General features: G+C 39.8%; 1 protein-coding gene and 1 pseudogene across 1 annotated transcript in view; one reads left to right on the forward strand and one right to left on the reverse strand.

The window, feature by feature from the left end:
• Positions 1-1,719: 1,719 nt before the first annotated feature.
• ATP6V0D2 (ATPase H+ transporting V0 subunit d2) overlaps positions 1,720-22,640 on the reverse strand; it is a 49,545-nt gene continuing 28,624 nt past the window's right edge. The window contains 4 exon segments of the mRNA XM_037050238.1: positions 1,720-1,833; positions 5,361-5,440; positions 7,095-7,221; positions 7,223-7,274. Of these exon segments, the coding sequence (XP_036906133.1) occupies positions 1,720-1,833; positions 5,361-5,440; positions 7,095-7,221; positions 7,223-7,274 (373 nt within the window).
• LOC118989900 (uncharacterized) lies at positions 3,291-3,469 on the forward strand (annotated as a pseudogene).

The raw sequence follows: 22,640 nt of genomic DNA on the forward strand, positions 1-22,640 counted from the left end.
AAATAAAAAGCTTCTGCGTGGCTAAAGAAAACCATATTAAAATAAAAAGACAACCAACTGTATGGGAAAACATATTTGCCAATGATACCTCAGACAAAGGGTTAATCTCCAAAATATACAAAGAACTCACACGACTTCACTCTAAGAAGACAAGTAACCCAATTAAGAAATGGGGAAAGGACTTGAACAGACACTTCTCCAAGGAGGACATACAGAGGATCCAGAGACACATGAAGAGATGCTCAATATCGCTTGCTATCAGAGAGATGCAAATTAAAACCACAATGAGATACCACTTCACACCGGTGAGAATGGCTATCATAAACAAAGCAATAAACAAGAAGTTTTGGAGAGGGTTGGGGAAAAGGGGACTCTGGTCCACTGTTGGTGGGATTGCAGACTGGTACAACCATTGTGGAAAACAGTATGGAATTTTCTCATAAAACTAAAATTGGACCTGCCTTTTGTCCCAGCAATTCCACTGCTAGGATTGTATCCTAAGAACCCTAAAACACCAATCCCAAAGGACGGATGCACCCCAATGTTCCTAGCAGCACAGTTGAGGACAGCCAAGTATTGGAAGCAACCTAGGTGCCCTTCAGTAAATGAATGGATCAAAAAACCATGGTACATGTACACAATGGAGTTCTATGCAGCAGAGAGAAAGAATGAGCTCCTACCTTTTGCAACATCATGGATGGAACTGGCAAGCATTATGGTGAGTGAAATAAGCCAGGTGTTGAAAGACAAATACCATATGATCTCACCTTTAACAGGAAGCTAAAGAACAAAACAAACAATCAAGCAAAATATAACTGAGGACACTGAAATAGAGAACAGGCTGACAGTGACCAGAGGGAAGAGGGGATGGAATTTCAGGGGAAACAGGGGAGGGATTCAGAGGAACATATATAAGGGATGCATGGAAACAACTGAGAAGAGTGGAAATGGGAGGGAGGAGGGAGCAGGGGGTGTGGGATGGGGTGGGAGTAATAGACAGAAAACTGTACTTGAAAAATAAATAAAATTTATGTTTTCATCTGAATGTATTGTTTTGATAATCATTATAAAACAAGTCACACTAATATCCTCCAAGTAATCGTATACTAATTTAGTTGGTTACATTGCATATGTTTTGTTAATGATTGAAAATGGTCTACATTAGACAAAGTGGGGGACACAAAGGTTAGTACTGCTTTATTTCAGAGAACTCATGCACATCCTTCTCAGCAACCTAGGCAGGAAAACTCAGAAATTGGCATCTCTGTAGAATTTTAAAACTGCAGTGAATAAAGTTGAGAATGTATTGCATAATAGAGTGTTTGGATGTTGCTGGACACAAGTTTTTTAATCACCAACATAGTCAGTGCGGGAATTTTCATGGCACCCACAAGGATGCTGGAGTACACTTACATGAACATCAGGCTTTCCTTGTACTTCTGGGCTCTCTGGGCCCTGCTGTCCCTGACTATCACCCTTTGCTTGGTAGATGGAAATAAGTAGAACCTTTTCATGCAGTGCTGTTCACTACTATTTTCCCAAGAGATGTTCAAGCTGCTGCATCTCTTTCCTATACCTCTGGACAAGTCTGTTCCTGTTCCTGGCTGGTTGCCTCCAGCCAGACTCTGCTCTTAGATGAGTACAGCATCCAGCCTCTCCACCCCAGCTGCCCTGCTCCCAAGCTGCCCAAGCAATGCTTGCTACTGAGTTTACTATCACTCATGGGAATTCTGAATTTTTATGCATGAGAGGGGTGACCTGGCAGCAGACTGCCAGCACCATGGTAAAGGTGGTCATCCTCAGCCTCATTGCCCTAATGTAGTGGTGCTGCTGCTGGGAGGATGAAGGAGGTGTAGAACAGTTTCAGAGTGAGTGTGATGCTGAGTTTCCAGAAGCCTCCTAGTTCATATAAGGCACCTTCCAAGAGTATTTTGCATATTCAGCCAGGGGATGCTTTACATGTATAGCAGGTAATTGATAATGAGAAAAACATCCAAAGCCCAGCCTTGTTGCATGAACAGAAAATATATATCCTCATATATATATATATACATATATATATTTACATTACATATAATTACATTAATATATCATATACATATAATACATCACATTACATTACATATATTTACATTTACATATATATATTTACATTATATATATATATAATTATATATATATAATTTTACGATTTTATTTTTCAATATATTTTATTGATTATGCCATTACAGTTGTTCTATTTCCCCCTTCATTCCCCTCCACCCTGCACACCCCCTCCCCCACCATTCCCCTCTTTAGTTTATGACCACGTGTCTCAAGTTCTTTAGATTCTATATTTCCCCTACTATTCTTGCCTTCCCCCCATCTATTTTCTACTTACCGCTTATGCTACTTATTTTCTGTATCTTCTCCCCCCTTCTCCTCCTCCCACTCCCCTGTCGCTAACCCTCCATGTGATCTTCATTTCTATGGTTCCACTCTTGATCTAGCTGTCCTCTTAGTTAGCTTTTGTTTTAGGTGTGGTTGTTAATAACTGTAATTTGCTTTCCTTTCACCGTTCATATTTTTTATCTTCTTTTTCTTAGATAAGTCCCTTTAACATTTCATATAATGAGGGCTTGGTGATGAGGAACTCCTTGAATTTGATCTTATCTGAGAAGCACTTTATTTGTCCTTCCATTCTAAATTAAAGCTTTGCTGGATAGAGCAATCTTGGTTGTAGGTCTTTGGATTTCATGACTTGGAATACTTCTTTCCAGCCCCTTCTTGCCTATAAGGTCTCTTTTGAGAAATCAGCTGACAGTCTGATGGGAATTCCTTTTTAGTTGACAGCCCCCTTATTTCTTTCTGCTTCTAGGATTCTCTCCTTCATTTGAATCCTGGCTAATGTAATTATGATGTGCCTTGGTGTGTTCCTCCTTTGGTCCACCTTCTTTGGGACTCTCTGAGCTTCCTGGATTTCCCCAGTCTATTTCCTTTGCCAGACTGGGGAAGTTCTCCTTTGTTATTTGTTCAAATGAGTTTTCCACTCATGGCTGTTCCTCTTCCCCTTCTTGTACCCCTATAATTCAGGTGTTGGAATGTTTAAAGGTGTCCTGGAGGTTCTTAAGCCTCTTCTCATTTTTTTGAATTCTTGTTTCTTCATATTTTTCTGTTTTGTCATTTTTTTCTTCCTTCTGGTCCACTCCCTTGATTTGAGTCCCAGTTTTCTTTTCATCACTATTGGTTTCTTGTGCATTTCCCCTCATTTCAATTAGTTTAGCCTTCATTTGTTCCTCTAATTTGTGAGTATGGCTTCCCAGCCTTTTGGCTAAGATCAAGTGTAGTATCTCTTCTTATCAGTTTAATTTGTGACTAAAATCAACCAGTTCTCTGAGCATCCTGATCACCAGTATTTTGAATTGTGCATCTGATAGATTGGCTATTTCTTGGTCACTTAGAGTTATCAGCTCTGGGGCTTTGAGTTCTTGAGCCATGATTTTTTGGTCTGTTTGTGCCTGTTACATATGAGGAGCAGAGCCCTAGGTGTTCACCAGGGCGGGGCAACTCAGTTGCTGGGTTGTGACACTGTATGTGGGGGCGGGGTCAAAGAGGGGCAATGGTGGTCCCCTCTGCTCCTTCCCACCACTGGGGCCTGCATGGTTTGTCTCACTGCTGGCTCCTTCACTAGTTTATCTGCACTCAAATGTGTGACTGCAGTCAGCCTGCCGCCTTGTGCCCTCACTGGGTCTGCCTGTTGCCACCCCACATCTGGCATCCGCCCACAGCTACTTGCGCACCTGGGTCAGGGGATCTTTCCTGCCCGACCCTGCTCTGCTGCTGGCTCCACCCCTCTTACCAGTCTGGCTTAAATGGTTCATTGTTGTCAAACTTCCGTGTAGTTCAATTTTCTGTGTTTGGCTTGCATTTTTGTTACTAAAACTTTGTTGTCTTTAATCTTGGTTGTGGGAGAAGGCATAGTGTTTCCACTTATGCCTCCACCTTGGAGGAAGTTCTATCCTCTTTTATATTTTGAGTTTTATTTTAAATTAGTGATTCAATGTTTTTTACCTTCTTTGTGGCTTTCTAAATCAGTTCAGAATATGCCAGCCTTGAACTTATTACCTATTATTAACTCCCCATCCCTTGTTTATTCCAAAGTACTTATTTTATTGGACAAGTTTTCTTTTTCAGCTTTCTTTTCTGGGACCATAGATATGGGACCTCCATGTTAATCTAGTTTCCTTTCTGTTAATAGGTGGATCCTTGGCTTGGGGATCCAGGAAGGATCCAGGGAATGCTAGGATGTGGCTGTGTTGTGGTGGGTGTGGACACTTAGGCTGGTAAGTATTTTTTAAAGAGAAAAGAATCAGATTTTCTATGTTGCTTTGAGGCCATTTTAATACTCTTCCCTTCAATGTCAGGACAAAAGTGTTCTCTCCATTTTCAAAACCATTCCCTTCCCTCTAACCCTGCTAACATCTTTTCCCTGTCCCATTCTCAGGGACTGTTCACATTCATTATTCCATTTTTCTCAACTTCAACCTTTGTACCAATTATCTCTCTTGGCATTTAAACATGAGGTAGACTCTATTCTTGAACAAAATTTTCCTTAATTTTTAGACATCATATAGTCCCTGATGTGTCCATCATGCATTAAATTCTTCAATCAGCAAATATCTTTTAAAACACTGGTTAGTCTTAAAACTGCATTAGTGCCTTGAGATGGGTAATGTTATTCTGTACCTTAAAAAGGCTGACAATCTAGGAGAAGAGTCAAGACCTGGATATGAGTTTGACCTCTGTGCTTCCCAGCTGTGGCAAGAACCCTTAACTCTCTAGACTGGTATATATATTCAGCTACTCTTTGAGAATGACCAAAGACTACGGTGTACAAGTGAAAAGACAAAATTCACTCAGCCCCTATTACGCAGAGATCCTCAGATGATGGGAGCACAGTTCAGACAGCTGGCCAGTCCATGAAAAGTAGTACAGATGATGTCATGTGCAGTTTGTCATCTTGACATGCTGTCCACTATCAGTAGATTAACATTGTATGGACAGGGACTCTTTCATAGAATGAAGGACAGAGACAAACTCTATACAACAGGAGGTTCACCATAAATGCTGGTTGTTTTCAAATTCATCCATCAATTGACACTTTTTATGTTCCAGGCAAAGAGGTGGGGATACAGAGAAAAATAGTGTTACTTCCTCTCAACAATCTTCTGGTTGGGAAAGCTGACATATATGTACACTTTAAATATGCCTCACTTCATAGTGGCAGGACTTGGCTAATGGGCAAAGTCACTTCTAATAAAAACTCTGGTTATGACATATTATGTACTTAAGAAAAACATACCATTTAGGAAAATAGTTACCTTGTACAGTTTATTGCACAATATTTCAATATTCAGTTCATCTAATGTATTTTCAGACATGAAGTCCTAAAAGAATGAAGCTGAAAAGTCATCATATGAAATAAATTAATCAGAAGCATGATTATAAACAGTAGGAAATGTGTCTTGAATGCACCACCCCATGCTCACTAGTGATCATTGGATAGTGGAGTTTCAATCCATAGATGCAATCAACCTAATAGTACTAATGGAAATAGGACTGTTTATGAAGCATTTACTATGTGTGTGCCTTACACTACATACAGCATATACTTTAACTGAGTTAATCTCCACAATGCTTGGAACTGTTCACTTCAAGGCTCATTTTCTGAATTCTCCTCATTATCAAATAGAAATACTTAACATTTGTTACCTTAACTGTGTGCCAAAGTTTGAGTTGTATTTAGTGTCTTTTGTTTTCAAAACTCTAAAATGGGGGAAATAAGGGAAACTGAATTGCCCCATGTCATTTTGTTGGAACCAGGCAGAGCCCAGCTTTGTGTTCACAGATGTCTGGTTCCAGACCCATCCTCCTTCCTCTGTTACCTGTACCCTTAGCATTTGACACTTGATGTCACATTTTTTCTATTTTTATTGCCCAAAATGGCAGGTATTTTGACAAATGGTCAACAGTGTGTTGCTACTATCCAAAATTTCCTAATGATAATGCTTGCCAAATTGTCCCATTAGCATTTTGAATGCTACTTCAGGTCATTTAGACGTTCCCGAGCATCTCAGAAAAATGGCATTCCTACACTTTCCAAAACAAAATGTTTCTTATAATTTAAAATAAAAGGAGAAGGCATTAATCCTAAAAACAGCTACAAAATTAATGTTTTGAAAAATTACAAGTTCTATCATTTATTTGCTGTGGTCTAGTACAAAGTACAAGGGTTTGGAGTTTGGAAGATGAGTCTCACCTCCTTCTTAGCTACAAATTGTTTGTAGGTCACCCTGGCAGATATTGGCTTGACCAAAAAGTTTTTTTTTTTTAATAAGGTGGCTTTGGTAGTGGATAATTGTCTTCAACTTCATTCAAAACAATTTGGTTACACTCTATTGTGACAGCTGTCATACCAGCATGGATTTAAAAAACTCAAAATTGGTGAATTTTTGTGTTCCTATTTTAATAGTAAAGACAGGAGAAAATATATGTTTTCTCCATATTATGCTTTATTATTTCAAGAAAGTGAAATAATTCAGTTTCAAAAATGAAACTGAAATGCAAAAAAAAAAGATTTGTGCAGTGTAGGGAGAAGGTGCTGTGACTTTGATTGAACATGTCAAAAGTGGTTTGTGAAGTTTTGTGCTGGACATTTTTTGCCGTACGATAATGCTACACAGTTGGGCAGACCATTGAAGTTGATCTTGATCAACTTCAGACATTGAGAACAACCGATGTTGTAGCACGTGGGAGATAGCCGACATAATCAAAATATCCAAATCAATAAAGTCATTGGTAAAAGTGAAAAATGCATCTTTTATTTCATGGGAAAAAAAGCCAAAGGATTTTTTTGGCTAATCCAATAACTTCATTTGTCTCGATCTGAGAAATAAGGAGGCTGGAATAGATGTTTCTTTTATGTTCCTTCCACTTCTGGCAATTTCTATAGAATGACACATGAGTACATGGGGAAAGCTGTGATTTGGGTGTACTTTTCCTAATGAGAGTGACAGCACTCAAAGGCAGCAATAGCATCACATCCACATTCATACCTAAGGGCATTTCTACCAGGACTGCATTGAAGAGATCAGAAGGCATCTCTGCGATGTTGACTGCTTTTATCTCTGTGAACTGGCCCAGTGAGTGACACTTCCTCAGAACTTCCTTCACAGACTTTTTTCTGCAAGGTGCCATTCATCAGTAGAACCACATTATCAATCATGTAACTGCAACTGGTATAGAAGAAGGTTTTGTCATTAGGAAAATAACTGCATCCTGAAAACCCTTCTCCATTTTCTCCCCATTACTCTCTCCCACCTCCCCTCTGGTTACTGTCAGTTTGTTCTTAATTTCAATGTCTCTGGTTATATTTTGCTTGTTTGTTTGTTTTGTTGATTAGGTATAAAGGACACATAGACAAAACCAAAGGGGGTAGGGTCAAGGGTGGGAATTGGGGATGGCTGGGGTAGGAGGTAGTGGTGGGGGAAAAATGGAGACAAATGTAGTTGAACAACAATAAAAAATGTGAAAAAATAGAGCCATAACAGGAAACTCTGAAAAAAAACTCTGCATCCAAGTAAGATGCACCCCACTCACTGGTAAAACCAACCACCAGGCCCTATTGCTTTGGTTAGGGAAATATGTGAGTCTCTTCATTTTGAACTCTGGGGTGTGATGGGAGTGGGTGAATAAATATCTGACTCTCTAGGGTGCCAGAGTTGGAAAAACTATATCCAGCATTATAATAACTGATCAACAGTATGAGAAGATGACCCCTGCAGGTAACTGTCACATGGGTGGGGAGAGGTGAGAGTATAAGGTGTCTGCTTTTTCAAGATGGATGGAAAATGGGCTTAAAAAGTTGAGAGATGAAGACCCAGGGTATTTTATTTGACTTTGAAAACAGCATTTAAATCTGGGATGAAGCCCAGCACCAAAGATTCAAAATTTAAAATATTTAAAAATAATTTTTAAAAGTTAAATATATTTTATTAAATACTAACTATTTATTTATTAAAAAGATTCTGTATTCTCTTCCTGTGAGACCAGATGGTGAATTTTGTAGCTGTGCCACCCTACCCACCTCGTCTTATCCCCAGGACTCCTGATTCATGTTTCATTGATTCCTTACTCACGTGAGCCCTGCTGGAATCCTAATGCTTGTTCACTCACAGGCTTAGCACTTGGGACAGTCGAAGCACTGAGGTCAAGAAGTGGAAGAGATACAGACCTTCCTTCATGGAGGGTCCAATTTGAGGGAGGGACTGGGTATAGAATCCACTAGAATAAATTGCAATGATGTGCACATACTATGTCAAATAAATGACAGGGTAGTTTTGGGGTGCAGAGTCAGCTGTCAAATGTTGGAACTGCTCTGCCTGGTTTCAGGAGTTGTAACCACCCCCCCCCCCCATGGATAAGGCTGAGTGAGTGACCTTCGAACTGTGAGCCACTAAGGAGACAAAGGTTATCTCCTTGGAAGAAGCGCTGCTTCTGCTTCATCCTTCTCTGGCCCTAACGCTTGGTTGGTTAGTCAGTGATGGGTAAGACCCCTCAGAGAAGGGGTAACCTAAGCTAGACATGAACACTTGGGAGGTCCTCAAGGAAAGACTTAGGGGGCTGCATCAAAGAGAGAGTGATGGACCCTTGCCCCCCCCAGCTATTCTGACATAGCCTGAGTCCCCATTTCCATCTGGGAGAAGTACTTCCTGGCTCTAATCCATTTAAGCCTAAAGACTGGCAAAGCGGTGTAGCTCTTTGCTGGCTAGAGCGGATTCTGGGTAATGAGGCCTAAGAAAGAATATATAAAATCCTGTGAAACCTGCTTTGTTTTTTTTAAATATAATTTTTATTTAATTCTTGTTCAAGTGCAGGTTTCTGTCTTATATTCCCAACCCTGCCCGCTGCCCACCCCATGCTCCCCACCTCCCTCCCCTTTCCACCCCCCACCCTTAGTTATTGTCCATGTGTCCTTTATACTTGTTCATATGAGTCCATTCCCTTTTCCCCTTTGATTCTCTCCCCTCTCCCCTCTGGACCCTGTCAGCCTGAAACCTGCTTTGTTTAGAATGCTTTCATTTAAATGATAAGGGTCCAAGCAACAAGTTTGTTCCTCAAAGTTTTATGGCTCTTTAGCTATCTGACCCTGACTGAGAATAAGCCCTCATAGTTCATTGAATGCTATCTATTGTTTGATTCTTACCTGTATTCTTGTGCAAAATGAACCCAATAAAAACCCATTGAGGAAAAGGCTCTTGGTCCTTCTCCTGTGAGAGACTGACCCCCTTTCCTCCCCAAGCAGATCATGTCTTGGCAGTATTATTTTTATCTGTGGCAGGTGGGGGGAACTTGCTGGCAAAGTTGCCCCCATAGTCAATCTGTCTGGGCTCAAACTTCCCAAGGAAGGATGGTCAAGCTGAAACCTGCAGGACGAGTAGCCATCCAGGCAGACAGCTGGGCAGTGGGAAGTGTCTCCAAGCTCCAAGCAGGAGGATGTTTGTCTAGGCCTGCACAAAGATGGCAGGCCAAGGTTGACATGAAGTCCTAACAGTGAAGATGTGCAGTATGGCAGTTAGGGTTTACAGGAGATGCAAATGCCTGTAAAAAGAAGGGGCATTGTGGTCTATGTGGAATATGGATTACACAGAGGGAGAGGTAAATGCTTACATAGTAAGGTGCTTTACACAAATTATTTTATTTAATCATGACAACACCACTATGGTGACAATAGGTAATCTATTCCTCATGACATGGCTACCAAATTAGGGACTTGAGAAGCACACTCTGGATTCTTCCTCTGAGCCCTCACCTGTGCTGCTTAGTGGTTGAGGGTGACAGAAGTCTCAGGTTGTGGAACCATTAGCTGGAAGAGAGCACTGGTGGAGGAGTAGTGCTGTGGGGGCAAGTTTGAGACAGGATGAGTTCAGTGTGTCTGGGAGCTATCCAGAGATGATATCTAGTAGCCCATCAAGCCCCAGTCCTGAGCCAACAGTGGATACAGACATCAGTAGGGGTGCCAGGAGGGGTGGTTTGAGGTGAAGTCATCGTCATTGGGAATTATAGCCTAGTGTGAGTAGAGTTCTGTCCTGAGAACTTTGTGGAATCCCAACATTTAAAAACTTTGATGGAACTTGAGAAGGACTGATAGTAGTAGGAGGAAAATAAGAGCAGAAACTTCTGGGAAGTTCTAGAGTTCTAGGAAGAAGGTGTGGGAGCATCAGAGGCCAGGGGGAAGCACAGGCAGACAATGAAGTGTCCACAGGATAGAGCTGCTAAAAAGTTACCTGGGAATGCAGGGAGGATGCCTTCTCTGGATTTGGTGGAAGGGAGAGGAAAGAGTCAGAAATCTGGTGCCTGTGTATTTAAAAATGAGTGGGAAGTAGAGTTTTATTTTTTTAAAATAGTCATTCCAAAGTCACACATATACTTGTGTTGTTGCTTTAAACCTATCTGCTTCTTTTCCTTAATTTACTTAATAGAGTTTACATGTGTACTAACTTTATCTAATACTATTCACACTTTGTATGTCAACTAATAGGACACTTTTTTGAATTTTTTTATTATGGATTTTAAAAATTTATTTAATTATTTTTAAGTACAGTATTCTGTCTATTACTCCCATCCCATCCCACTCACCGTGCTCCCCCATTCCTCCCATTTCCACCCTTCTCAGTTGTTATTCATGTATCTTTTATATATGTTCCTCTAAATCCCTCCCCTATTTCCCCTAAAATTCCCTCCCATAGTTTTTTGATCCATTCCCTATTTCAGTGTCTTTGGTTATATTTTGCTTGCTTGTTTGTTTTGTTGTTTAGCTTCCTGTTAAAGGTGAGATCATACGGTATTTGTCCTTCAACACCTGGCTTATTTCACTCAGCATAATGCTTTCCAGTTCCATCCATGCTGTTGCAAAAGGTAGAAGCTCCTTCTTTCTTTCTGTGTCATAGAATTCCATTGTGTATATGTACCATAGTTTTTTGATCCATTCATTTACTGATGGGCACCTACTTTGCTTCCAACTCTTGGCTATTGTAAATTGTGCTGCTATGAACATTGGGGTGCAGAGGTTCTTTGGGATTGGTGTTTTAGGGTTTGTAGGATACAATCCTAGCAGTGGAATTGCTGGCACACAGACCAATGGAACAGAACAGAGAACCCAGAAATAAACCCAACTCTCTATAGTCAATTAACATTCTACAAAGGGGGCAGTAACATAAAATGGGGTAAAGATAGCCTCTTCAACAAATGGTGTTGGGAGAACTGGACAGCTACATGCAAAAATTGAAACTCCAGCACCAACTTACACCATAGACAAAAATAAATTCAAGGTGGATAAAAGACTTAAATATAAGCCGTGACACCATTAAAGTCCTAGAGGAGAACATTGGCAGAAAAATATCAGATATTTCACGCAGCAACATTTTTACTGTTATGTGCCCTAGAGCAAGGAATATAAAGGAAAGAATAAACAAACGGGATTTCATCAAAATAAAAAGCTTCTGGGCAGCCAAAGAAAACAGCATTAAAATAAAAAGACAACCTACTGTATGGGAAAACATATTTGCCAATGATACCTCAGGCAAAGGTTTAATCTCCAAAATATATAAAGAACTCACACGACTTCACTCTAAGAAGATAACTAACCCAATAAAAAAATGGGGAAAGGAAACTTCTGCCAAGACGGAGGCATAGGTGGAAACACTGTGCCTTCTCCCACAACCAAGTTTGAATACAACAAAGGTTTGGAGAAATAGGACACACCCAAAGACCAGAAAATGGAATTATACAAAAGTCCGACAACTACGAACTGTTCCACGGGGACGGTAGGTAAGAGAGGCAGAACCAGCAGCGGAGCTGGGTCGGGCAGGACAGATCCCCTGACCTAGGCGCGCAGGCAGCCAGGAATCAGCCAGGGTGTGGGGCAGATTGACCGCAGTCGCACATTGGCGCACAGTGAGACGGACCACGCAGGCCCCAGGGGGCGACCCCAATGGTGGAGGGCTGACGGCGGTGGCACACTCACGTGCAGTGGAACGAAACGCGTGGGCCTGGTGACGGTGGTGGCTGCGGTGCCGGTGGGGGCCACAGAGGTAGGCGGCAGAGGGAAGCCATTGTCCCTCTTTGACCCCACCCCCACATACAACGTCACAACCCAGCGACTTAGTTGCCCTGCTCTAGTGAACACTTTAGGGCTCCGATCCTGCTATGGAACAGGCACGAACAGCCCAAAAGATGGCACAAGAAGAACTCAAAGTCCCAGAGCCAATAACTCTAAGCGACCAAGAAATTGCCAGCCTCTCAGAAGGACAATTCAAGACACTATTTATCAGGATGCTCACAGAACTGGTAGATTATAGTCACAAATTAGAGGAACATATGAAGGCTAAACTAATTGAAATGAAGGGAGATGTCCAGGAAACCAATAGTGATGGAAAGGAAACTGGGACTCAAATCAATGAAATGGACCAGAAGGAAGAACAAAACATCCCACCAGAAAGGAATGAAGAAATGAGAATTCAAAAAATGAGGAGAGGCTTAGGAACCTCCAGGACATCTTTAAACGTTCCAACATCCGGATTATAGGGGTACCAGAAGGGGGAAAGAAACAGCCACGAGTGGAAAACGTATTTGAACAAATAATAAAGGAGAACTTCCCCTGTCTGGCAAAGGAAATAGACTTCCAGGAAATCCAGGAAGCTCAGAGAGTGCCAAAGAAGTTGGACCCAAGAAGGAACACACCAAGGCACATCATAATTACATTAGCCAAGACTAAAATGAAGGAGAGAATCCTAGAAGCATCAAGGGATAAGGGGACAGTCACCTACAAAGGAGTTCCCATCAGACTGACAGGGGATTTCTCAAAAGAGACTTTACAGGCAAGAAGGGGCTGGAAAGAAGTATTCCAAGTCATGAAATCCAAAGACCTACAGCCAAGATTGCTTTATCCAGCAAAGCTTTCATTTAGAATGGAAGGACAGATAAAGTGCTTCTCAGATAAGTTCAAATTCAAGGAGTTCATCATCACCAAGCCCTTATTATATGAAATGCTAAAGGGACATATATAAGAAAAAGAAGATGAAACATATTAACAGTGAAAGGACAGCAAACACACAGTTATTAACAACCACACCTAAAACCAAAGCAAACCAAGAAGACAGCTAGATCAGGAGTGGAACCATAGAAATGAAGAACACATGGAGGGTTAGAAACAGGGGGGTGGGAGGAGGAGAAGGGGTGAGAAGGCACAGAAAATAGCATAGATGGTAGGCAGAAAATGGATGGGGGGAGGGCGAGAATAGTGGGGGAAATATAGAATCTAAAGAACTTGAGACACGTGGTTATAAACTAAGGGGGGGGGAGAGTGGTGGGGGAGGGAGTGTGCGGGTGGAGGGTAATGAAGGGGGGGAATAGAACAACTGTAATTGTATAATCAATAAAATATATTTAAAAAATAAATAAATCACTAAATAAATAATGGGGAAAGGACTTGAACAGACAATTCTCCAAGGAGGACATACAGAGAATCCAGAGACACATGAAGAGATTCTGAATATCGGTTGCTATCAGAGAGATGCAAATTAAAATCACAATGACATGCCACTTTACATCGGTGAGAATGGCTATCATAAGGAAAGCAATAAACAACAAATGTTGGAGAGGGTGTGGGGGAAAGGGGACTCTGGTCCACTGTTGGTGGGATTGTAGACTGGTACAACCATTATGGAAAACAGTATGAAACTTTCTCAGAAAACTAAAATTGGACCTGCCCTTTGACCCAGCAATTCCTTTGCTAGAAAGTAGAGTTTTAACAAATAGAGTTCAAACTACAAGCCAGCCTTAAAGAGGGGGAAGATAATGGTACGAATACCCAATGGTCAAGGGGATGGTTCAGTTTCAGTTTAGGTATTTGTTTTTTTTTAAGATGAGAGAGAAGTGAAGATGTTTAAGTGAAAGAATGAGGTGCTGGCCTGAAGAGGAAAAGGATAGCCAATGGGTGACTCAAGGTCCTCTCGTGAAGGGACAGTGTTGGGACTCAATCATTACCACAATCCGGGCTTGAAAATAACACCTTTTACTGGCATGTCCTGGAGTCAGGATGCGTGGTTGACTGACTTCATGTGCAAGGATATATTCCCTGCTGGAAAAGACTCTCTTTCATGGTGGGGCTTTGCAGCTTGCCCCAATGAAAAGTCTAGCTAAGGAAGTTTTGAAGCAGGAAATTACCTCTTTACAAAATGCACATGACTATAAAGTTTCTTCACTTCCCAAATAGTAGAGCCAAATGTAGACATTATGAACTTTTAGAATCCTTCTCTCTTGAAAATGATATTCCAATAGAAGTGCTTATCTTTAACTGCCTTTTTAGGGCTCAAAAGCTATTACCTGAGAGGGCAGCTGTCAGTGCTTAATAATCCTTAGCAGATATTTCATTGTTGTGACATCACCCCTGTAATGTAGATGTGAGCTGCCAGCATTCTCAATTTGCAGATGACTATTGGGCCAGTGTTGATGGCCAGCCAATGTTAATAGACTGTGTGTGGATGTGCACAAGAGTATACTGAGCATTGTTATCTTGTATAGCAAAACGTAACAGAGATCAGATTCTGGTTTATTTCAACTCATTATTTAAGTGGCCCTGTTTCTAAGATGGGCCAGTAACACCACTCCTCATAGTGTTGTTCAGGAAATGAAGTATGAACACAGCCTATATCAGGGTCAGGAGAGGGTGGTGTTTCTCCGATCCCCTTCCTCATCTCCTTGACACATATGTACCAGGTATACAATAATCATTGGTTCTCTGGGGTGACAGGGGATATGGACCCAGAAGACAGTTTACTCTCTCCAGACTAATCTTTACAGACCTCCAGGGCCATTCATATGGTGGTGAGCAATGAAATCATTGCTGGTGGTGCCTGAGTAACTTTTGAGCTTAAAAACACCTGGGAATTCACCTGGTTCAAAGCACTCATGTTTTGGGTGCCTGTGCTCTTAAGTGGTGTTAGACCCAAGATTAGTGCCTCTTCAATCAGTGAATTTCTTTCCTCCTCACACTGCAAAGTCTACAATATAGACAAACATTCTCATTTATAGCCTCTCCTAAATATTTTGTTCTATAACTGATATGGTACCTGCAGGAATCATGAAGTCACCTAAAATTATGATGCAGAAAGTGACTCAATTTCAAAAATTGAGGTTGTAAAATAATTTCTTTAATGGCAACTCTTTTTGAGGTTTTTACTACATGCCAGGTATATGTACATGTTCTTACCCAACCTCACAATTCAGTACTGTACAGACTATGATAATCACCACTTCACAGTGAGAACCTGAGGCTGAGAGGTGTTTACACCTTGTTCCAGGTCACTGTGGGAAAGAGGCAAAGTTGAACCTTAAGGCCAAACTCTGGCTCCCCATTAGGTTCAGATAAAACAGCTCAAGCCAGATAACAGTTTGACATTTCCTTTTGGTCTCTGAGCTATTCTTTCTCCTTTGCACTCAGTATTGTTTGAGGATCTTGAGAGGAGCTATAATACTTTTCCTGTTGATAAACTTTCAAATTGTGTGCTAATGGAACAGTTGTGAAAAGGTCAGATGATGGAGAGTCATAGACTTGATGTGTTAAAAGAACTATTCTATGGTTAAAACATTGAGGTACTTAAGTGTCATTAAGTAGCTCAGAAAAGCCTGTCTTGCATGAGGCCGAATAGAAATGTCTTCTAAGAGCATAGTTTGGTCCAGAAAAAATGTATTGGACCCTTTCTGAAGACACAGTTACCAAAAACAGGATTCAAAACTGGAGGGTTTTTGCACATCCTCCAGGCTTCTGTAGTCAGACCTTGAGATGAGCTTGAAGCTGCATTACCTGCCCTCCCCAAACCATAGAGATATTCAAGGCATACAATAAGGAAGACATTCATCCATGGGGGTCATAAGAGAAATGAATATTTCAATACATTTGCAGAACATTTGAAAAAGATAGAATCTTATTGATGGGCGAGGACATAAAAAGCTATTGCTTAGCCCTGGCTGGTGTAGCTCAGTAGGTTGAGCGCAGGCCTGCGAACCACACGATCGCGGTTTGATTCCCAGTCAGGGCACATGCCTGGGTTGCAGGCCGGTTCCTTGCAGGCAAACTACCAGCAGGGGATGCACGAAAGGCAACCATACATTGATGTTTCTCTCCCTCTCTCCTTCCCCTCTAAATATAAATAAATAAATAAAATCTTAAAAAAAAAAAGCTATTGCTTAGAATGTACACATGACAAAGCAGCTGCAGTGTTGAGAAATTTCCAGGGAAGTGTCAAGCTTGGCTTGGTTCAGGAAAAGAAGACGGGTTGGGGTGTAAGGCGAGGGGTTGGGACAATTAAGTGGAAATGGTTGACTATCACTCTCTTTTCATGGTCACATTCGAATGAAACCATGCACATAGCAACGGTCTGTAACTCCTGAGTTGTCAATGTAGAAGAAACCCAGACTTTGAAGTAGATACAACTAACTCTGAACCCAGCAATGATTTACAAATGGGAGCTCTATCTCCTCAGTCTTAAAATGGAAATATTTCTCACCTGCAAGTGGTGGCATCAAGTTTGCAATACATATGAGAGCCTTGGTAGAGTGATTTGATCAAGGAGGGTCATACACTCTCAGAAGGGGATGTTTTCCTATAAACTGGACTTTGGATGAACAGGAGCAGAAAATTATAAGCCACATAATCTCTCATGTAAAAAGGTTGCCATATTTGCATTCTTCTTAAACAGGAGATTTCTATATCTCTAGTTTTACACTTAGCTCTACTCAACAGAATCCTTTCTAAATTTACCTTATCTTAGAAGATAAGGGGTTATATCAATCCTGGTGTGATGTGGAAAACTAGACTGTCCACAAGAATATTAATCATGTTGCCTGTTTCAATATTAGCCTGAAGTCTCACTTATATATATTTTATAAAACTTGTTACCATCCTGTTTTACATATTGCAGCCTTAGAGTTACCCTTGTGTGGTTGTTGTTGTTGTTATTATTATTTTAACCCCCATCTTAGGATATGTTTATTGATTTTTAGAAAGAAAAGAAGAGAGAGAAACATAGATGTGATAGAAACATTGATTGGTTGCCTCCTACACACATTCTGACCAAGGGTTGAACCCACAATTTAGGCATGTGCTATATGATGTTTCCTTTAAGACTTCTGAACTTTAAAAGTTATAATGTTATCATTTTGTGAGTGTAATCATTTTGTGAGTGTAATCTCAGAACAATGCTGGTTAATTAGTCATCATTCATGATAATTGCTTTTATATATAAAAAAAGCCTGACCCCTGTGTCAGATGGAGGTTTTTTAAGACTTAGCCTCAACATCTTCCTTTGGGTGTGACTGGGTAGCAAGTGATTTGGTAAACTTACTGATTATAACAGATTTATTTCTAAAAGCCTTGTGACATGCCCTGGCTGGTATGGCTCAGTTGGCTGGAGAATCATCCTGTTACTGAAAGGTCATCCATTTCAATTCTCAGTCAGGGCACATGCTCAAGTTGCAGGCTTGATCCTGGTTTAATCCCAGTTGGGGGAGTCTATTGGTATTACTGTCTGAAATACATGTTTCACTCTTTTCCCTCCCATTTCTCTCAAATGAGGATAAAATAAACCTTAAAAAATAAATAAAAGCATTGTGACTGCATCACAGGGGCCATGTCCTGATAACAGGTTTCTTTCCACCTGAGAGGCTAGGTCTGTAATATATTATGCAGTGTTCTCAGTGCTGATTCTGTGACAGGTGACCAGAATGATGTGCTGTTTGCTAGGTCACACTTGTCCATGTGGAAAATGCATATGTAGGGACAGAAACATAAAATGCATAATCTGGAGTCATTGTTCATGGAAAGGATTGGTGTGTGTGTGTGGTATATTTGGTGCATGTTAAATAATTTCATTCCTCAGTGAAATTCCATAAAATGTGCTGATTTAGTTCTGACTGGTGTGGCTTAGTTGGTTGAGCATTGTCCCATGAGGTGACGGTGGCTGATTTGATTCCTGGCTGGAGCACATGCCTGGGTTGTGAGTTCAGTCTCCAGTTGGTATGCATGTGAGAGGCAGCTGATGTATGCTTCTTTCTCACATCAATGTTTCCCTCTCTGTCTTAATCCCTCCCTTCCCTTCTCTCTAAAAAATAAATAAATAAAATCTTTAACAAAATTTTAAAAATAAAATGTGCTAATCTATCCTTAATAGCCCCTACAGTTCCTCCTTGTGACCTGGACAGTAGGGTTGGAAATCTTTTCCAATGTGCTCATTATCAAATGAAAGCTTTCTTTGATTACATTGGTGAGCATGTATTATGTTCCAGGTTCATTCAGTCCAACACTAACTCTATGTGCTCACCAGGGATAGCCCGGCCATTTGGTCTGATTTGCTAAATGGCTTGTTGAGATTTAGAGAGTATCCCCATAAACCTTCTGCTTCCTCCTGAAATTGACATTTTGAGTAACATTTCTTACTTATCTGAAGTTTTCCTTTTTTAAATAGAGAAAAGTGAAAAACAAAATAATTGTAAAAAGTAACTCATTTTGTTCTTAGACTCATTTTTTCTTCTAGCAAAATATACTGAAAAATTACTTGGAAGTCAGCACTCCCTATAATAGCATGTTTTAGAACAAGAATGCCAACCATTATATGTTTCCCAAACTCTTGGAACATTTAGAATACTTTCTTCTAGTACTTCAGATTCTCTACAATCTTGCTCTAATCTGACAGTTCACAATAAACATTCCTTCAATTTACTCATCCTTTTCTACATCAGTTTCTTTGTTTCTATTTTCTTTAAATGCCCCTCTTCCCTATTGATTACTAAAAGTTAGGATTCTTCCCACCCTTTAAGACTATAATCAAATACCACATTTTTATTAAACTTTTAAATGTCTCCAGCTAGAAGTGATTTTATTCTCTGTAAATTTTTGTGTTTATATTTATCCTGGGTTGAAATCAATTTTCATGTTGAACATGAAGTATAGTTAGCTCTCATTCATTCACCAACATTTGTTACCTAAGGCAATAAGACCTGGATTCTAAAACTAATTCTGCCACTGTTCAGTTGTGTGTTTTTGGGTAAGTCATTTCATATGTTTATCTCAAATACAGATTCAGAGACAAATCCTACCCATCTTTACTAGCTACAATATCTTTAAAGACAAGGACTTTGTTCAGTACATTTTTATATTCTCCCAGAGGCCTGAGCCATGTGTGCACAGTATGCAAACACAATGGTGATATTTTTTAAATCAAATAAATTTTCTTCTCTGTTTGTACAATCATGTTAATTCTGATGTTCCCCAGGGTAAATGGAAGTGGAGCTCAGGGAATTTTACCTCGAGCTTCCTTTTTAGGGTCACCACTGCCTAATCCTTGCTTTTTCTATCCTTTTTCATTGAGTAAAATTATAACTTCAGAGGGATTGCTCTAATGTTGTCCCTCCTCTAGCCATGTTCATGAACATTATGTAACTCATAAGAAAACACCAACAAAGGATTCTTCTTGTCAGTTCCATTAGTAAAGATGTTGAGTGTTTAACATTACCCGTTCTGCATCCTGTTGAGAAAAGTGGTGATCAGATCTCACTTTATCACACTCAAAATACTAGTCATAACAAGTTTGAGAAAATCTTATTTCTTATGGCAAGGAAAAAAACACACAGCTGAAATGATAGGAGAGAAATAAGTATGAGAAATAATCTGCTAATATCTATCAATATCTAAAACCTGCATATCTCTTGACAAAGCAATTTTACTCCTGGAAATCTATCCTAAAGAAGTGCAGGCATGAGAAAGCCCAGATCCATGTACAGTGAAGTCTGTGGCAACATTAAATGAAATAGCAAAGAAATGAAATCACTTAAGTGGACAAAGGGGGAATGGTTAAATAAATTATGGCATGTAGAAAATAATGGAATGCAATAATTGCTTTGAATAAGATAGATGTATATGTGCTATGTAGAAAATTCTTAATAGGTTATGTGAAAAAGGCAAATTGTATGTGATGCATATAATATGATCTCCCTGTTCTAAAACAAACAATAAAACCAACTATGTATGTATCATTGTATGCATATACATATATTTTTATATACAAATATAAATTTTCTTACAAAAAAGATTTGGAAAGATAATGCTACAAACTTATGAGTGGTTACCTCTGGTCTTTGGGGAACAGGTACTGAAGCACAGTCTTGATCTCTTTCCTTATTTCTAAAATGCCAATAATATTAATGCCACCTGATAGGATTATTGTACACATTAAATAAATTTAATGCCCATAAAGTGATTATAAAACTGCTGGCTTATAGTGAATGCTACATAAATTAAGATGTTATGCAACACCCCAACCCCGCCAGTACCCCAAACAAACAATCTCAGACACAGAAGAAAAAATGATTACCAGAGGGAAGGGGTAAGGGTTGCATGGAAGAGGGTAAAGGAGAGATAATTGGGGATGGAAAAGGACTTGACTTGGGGTGGTGAACACCAAATACAATATGCAAATGATGTATTGTAGAATTGTACACCTGAAATGTATATAATTTTTCAACCAATGTCGTCACCCCAATAAATACAATATAAAATAAACCTCTTGCAAATACACATGGAATCATGCACAAGAATAGGTGGGAGCTGCAAACATCACTATACCTGCTGGAGGAGAAAAACAACCAACAAAGGAACCACCAAAGTGTAAAAACCCAAGTACAACAAGACAGCTTGCACAAACAGAACGAAGGACAAACCTAGAGCATCCAGACAAGGAGATCAGAGGCTACACCACTGAACCTCATAGAATTCTTACCATAGAAGTTCACCCTACAAAAACAGCTAGCAAAGTGAAACATCAGGAAGCACAGAAACAAACAAAAAGAGTCACTTAAAATGGGGAGACAAAAAAAGAATGTGCAATTAAAGGAATGGAAGACACCCCACTAAAAGAGCTAAACAAATTGGAGGTAACCAGACTATCAGATATAGAATTCAAAATAGCGGTTGTAAGTAAAGATGCTCAAGGAACTCACAGACAACTACAAGAAACTGAGTGAGGACTACATTAGCATAAAAAAGGAAATAGAAACTATAAACACAAAAACAGGAATAAATGAACAATAAAATTTCAAAAATAAAAAGCACATTAAAAAATTACAAGCAGGGTGGATGAAGCAGAGGATGCAATCAGTGAGTTGGAGGACAAGGTAGAAAAAAACACCTAGCTACAGCAAGAAAAAGAAAAGAGGCTCAGAAAGAATGAACAGGTGGCTAGGGAGCTGCAAGACAACATGAAACAGAACAATATTCATATAATAGGGATACCAAAAGGAGAAAAAGAAGAGCAGGGATAGAAAACCTGTTTGAAATGTAAGGATGGAAAACTTCCCTAATTCAATAAGAGAAAATGTCACACAAATCCAGGAAACACAGAGACTCCCAATCAAGAGGAACCCAAAGAGGCCCACTTCAAGACACATCATAATTAAAATGGCAAAATTCCAAGACAAAGAGAGAATCATAAAAGCAGAAAGGAAGAAAAAAGAAGAAATGATAAGGCTACAAGCTGATCTAAATGAAACCACTCCAAGCCAGAAGAGAATCAAGAAATATTCCAAGTAATGAAAGCCAGAGGCCTGCAATCAAGACTATTCTACCCAGCAAGGCTCTCAATCAAGATAGAAGGCCAAATAAGAAACTTCTCAGACAAAAGACGTCTAAAACAATACACCTCCACCAAACCAGCTCCACAAGAAATGCTAAATGAACTGCTTTAAGAAAAGGAAGGAAAAGAGTGAGAGAGAGAGAGGAACACAGGTACAAAAAATGGCAATGAATAAGTACCTGTCAATAATAACTTTAAACGTAAATGGATTAAATGCTACAATCAAAAGACATAGAAGAGCTGAATGAATAAGAAAGTACGACCCACACATATACTGCCTACAAGAGACCCACCTCAGAACTAAAGACCTACACAGACTAAACGTGAAGGTCTGCAAACAAATATTCCAAGCAAAAAGACAGAACCCCCCCCCCCAGGATAGCAATACTCATATCTGACAAAATAGACTTTAAAAACAGGGCCATAAATAGAGACCCAGGAGGTCACTTCATAATACTCAAGGGAAGAATCCACCAAAAAGACATAAACATTGCAAATATATATTCACCCAAATAGGAGCACACAAATATATAAAGAAAATCTTAGAGCACTTCAATAAAAATATTGACAGCAACACAATTATAGTAGGGGATTTTAACACCCGACTGTCAAAAATGGACATGTCTTTCAAAATAAATATCAACAAAGATACTGTGACATTGAACAATGCCCTAGATCAAATGAACTTAACTGGTATATATACAGCCCTCCATCCCAAAGAAGCTAAATACAGATTCTTTTCAAATGCAAAGGGAACATTTTCAAAGATAGACCACATGATGGGACACAAAACAAGTCTCAATAAATTCAAGAAAATTGAAACCATACCAAGCATTTTCTCTGACCACGAGGGACTAAAACTGGAAACCAACCCCAATGGAAAAAAAAAACACTCAAAATAAAAGATTTATTTCA

The sequence above is a fragment of the Sturnira hondurensis genome, unplaced genomic scaffold (assembly GCF_014824575.4).
Source record: "Sturnira hondurensis isolate 20B ecotype Veracruz unplaced genomic scaffold, ASM1482457v3 Scaffold0006571, whole genome shotgun sequence".
Taxonomy (NCBI): Eukaryota; Metazoa; Chordata; class Mammalia; order Chiroptera; family Phyllostomidae; genus Sturnira; species Sturnira hondurensis.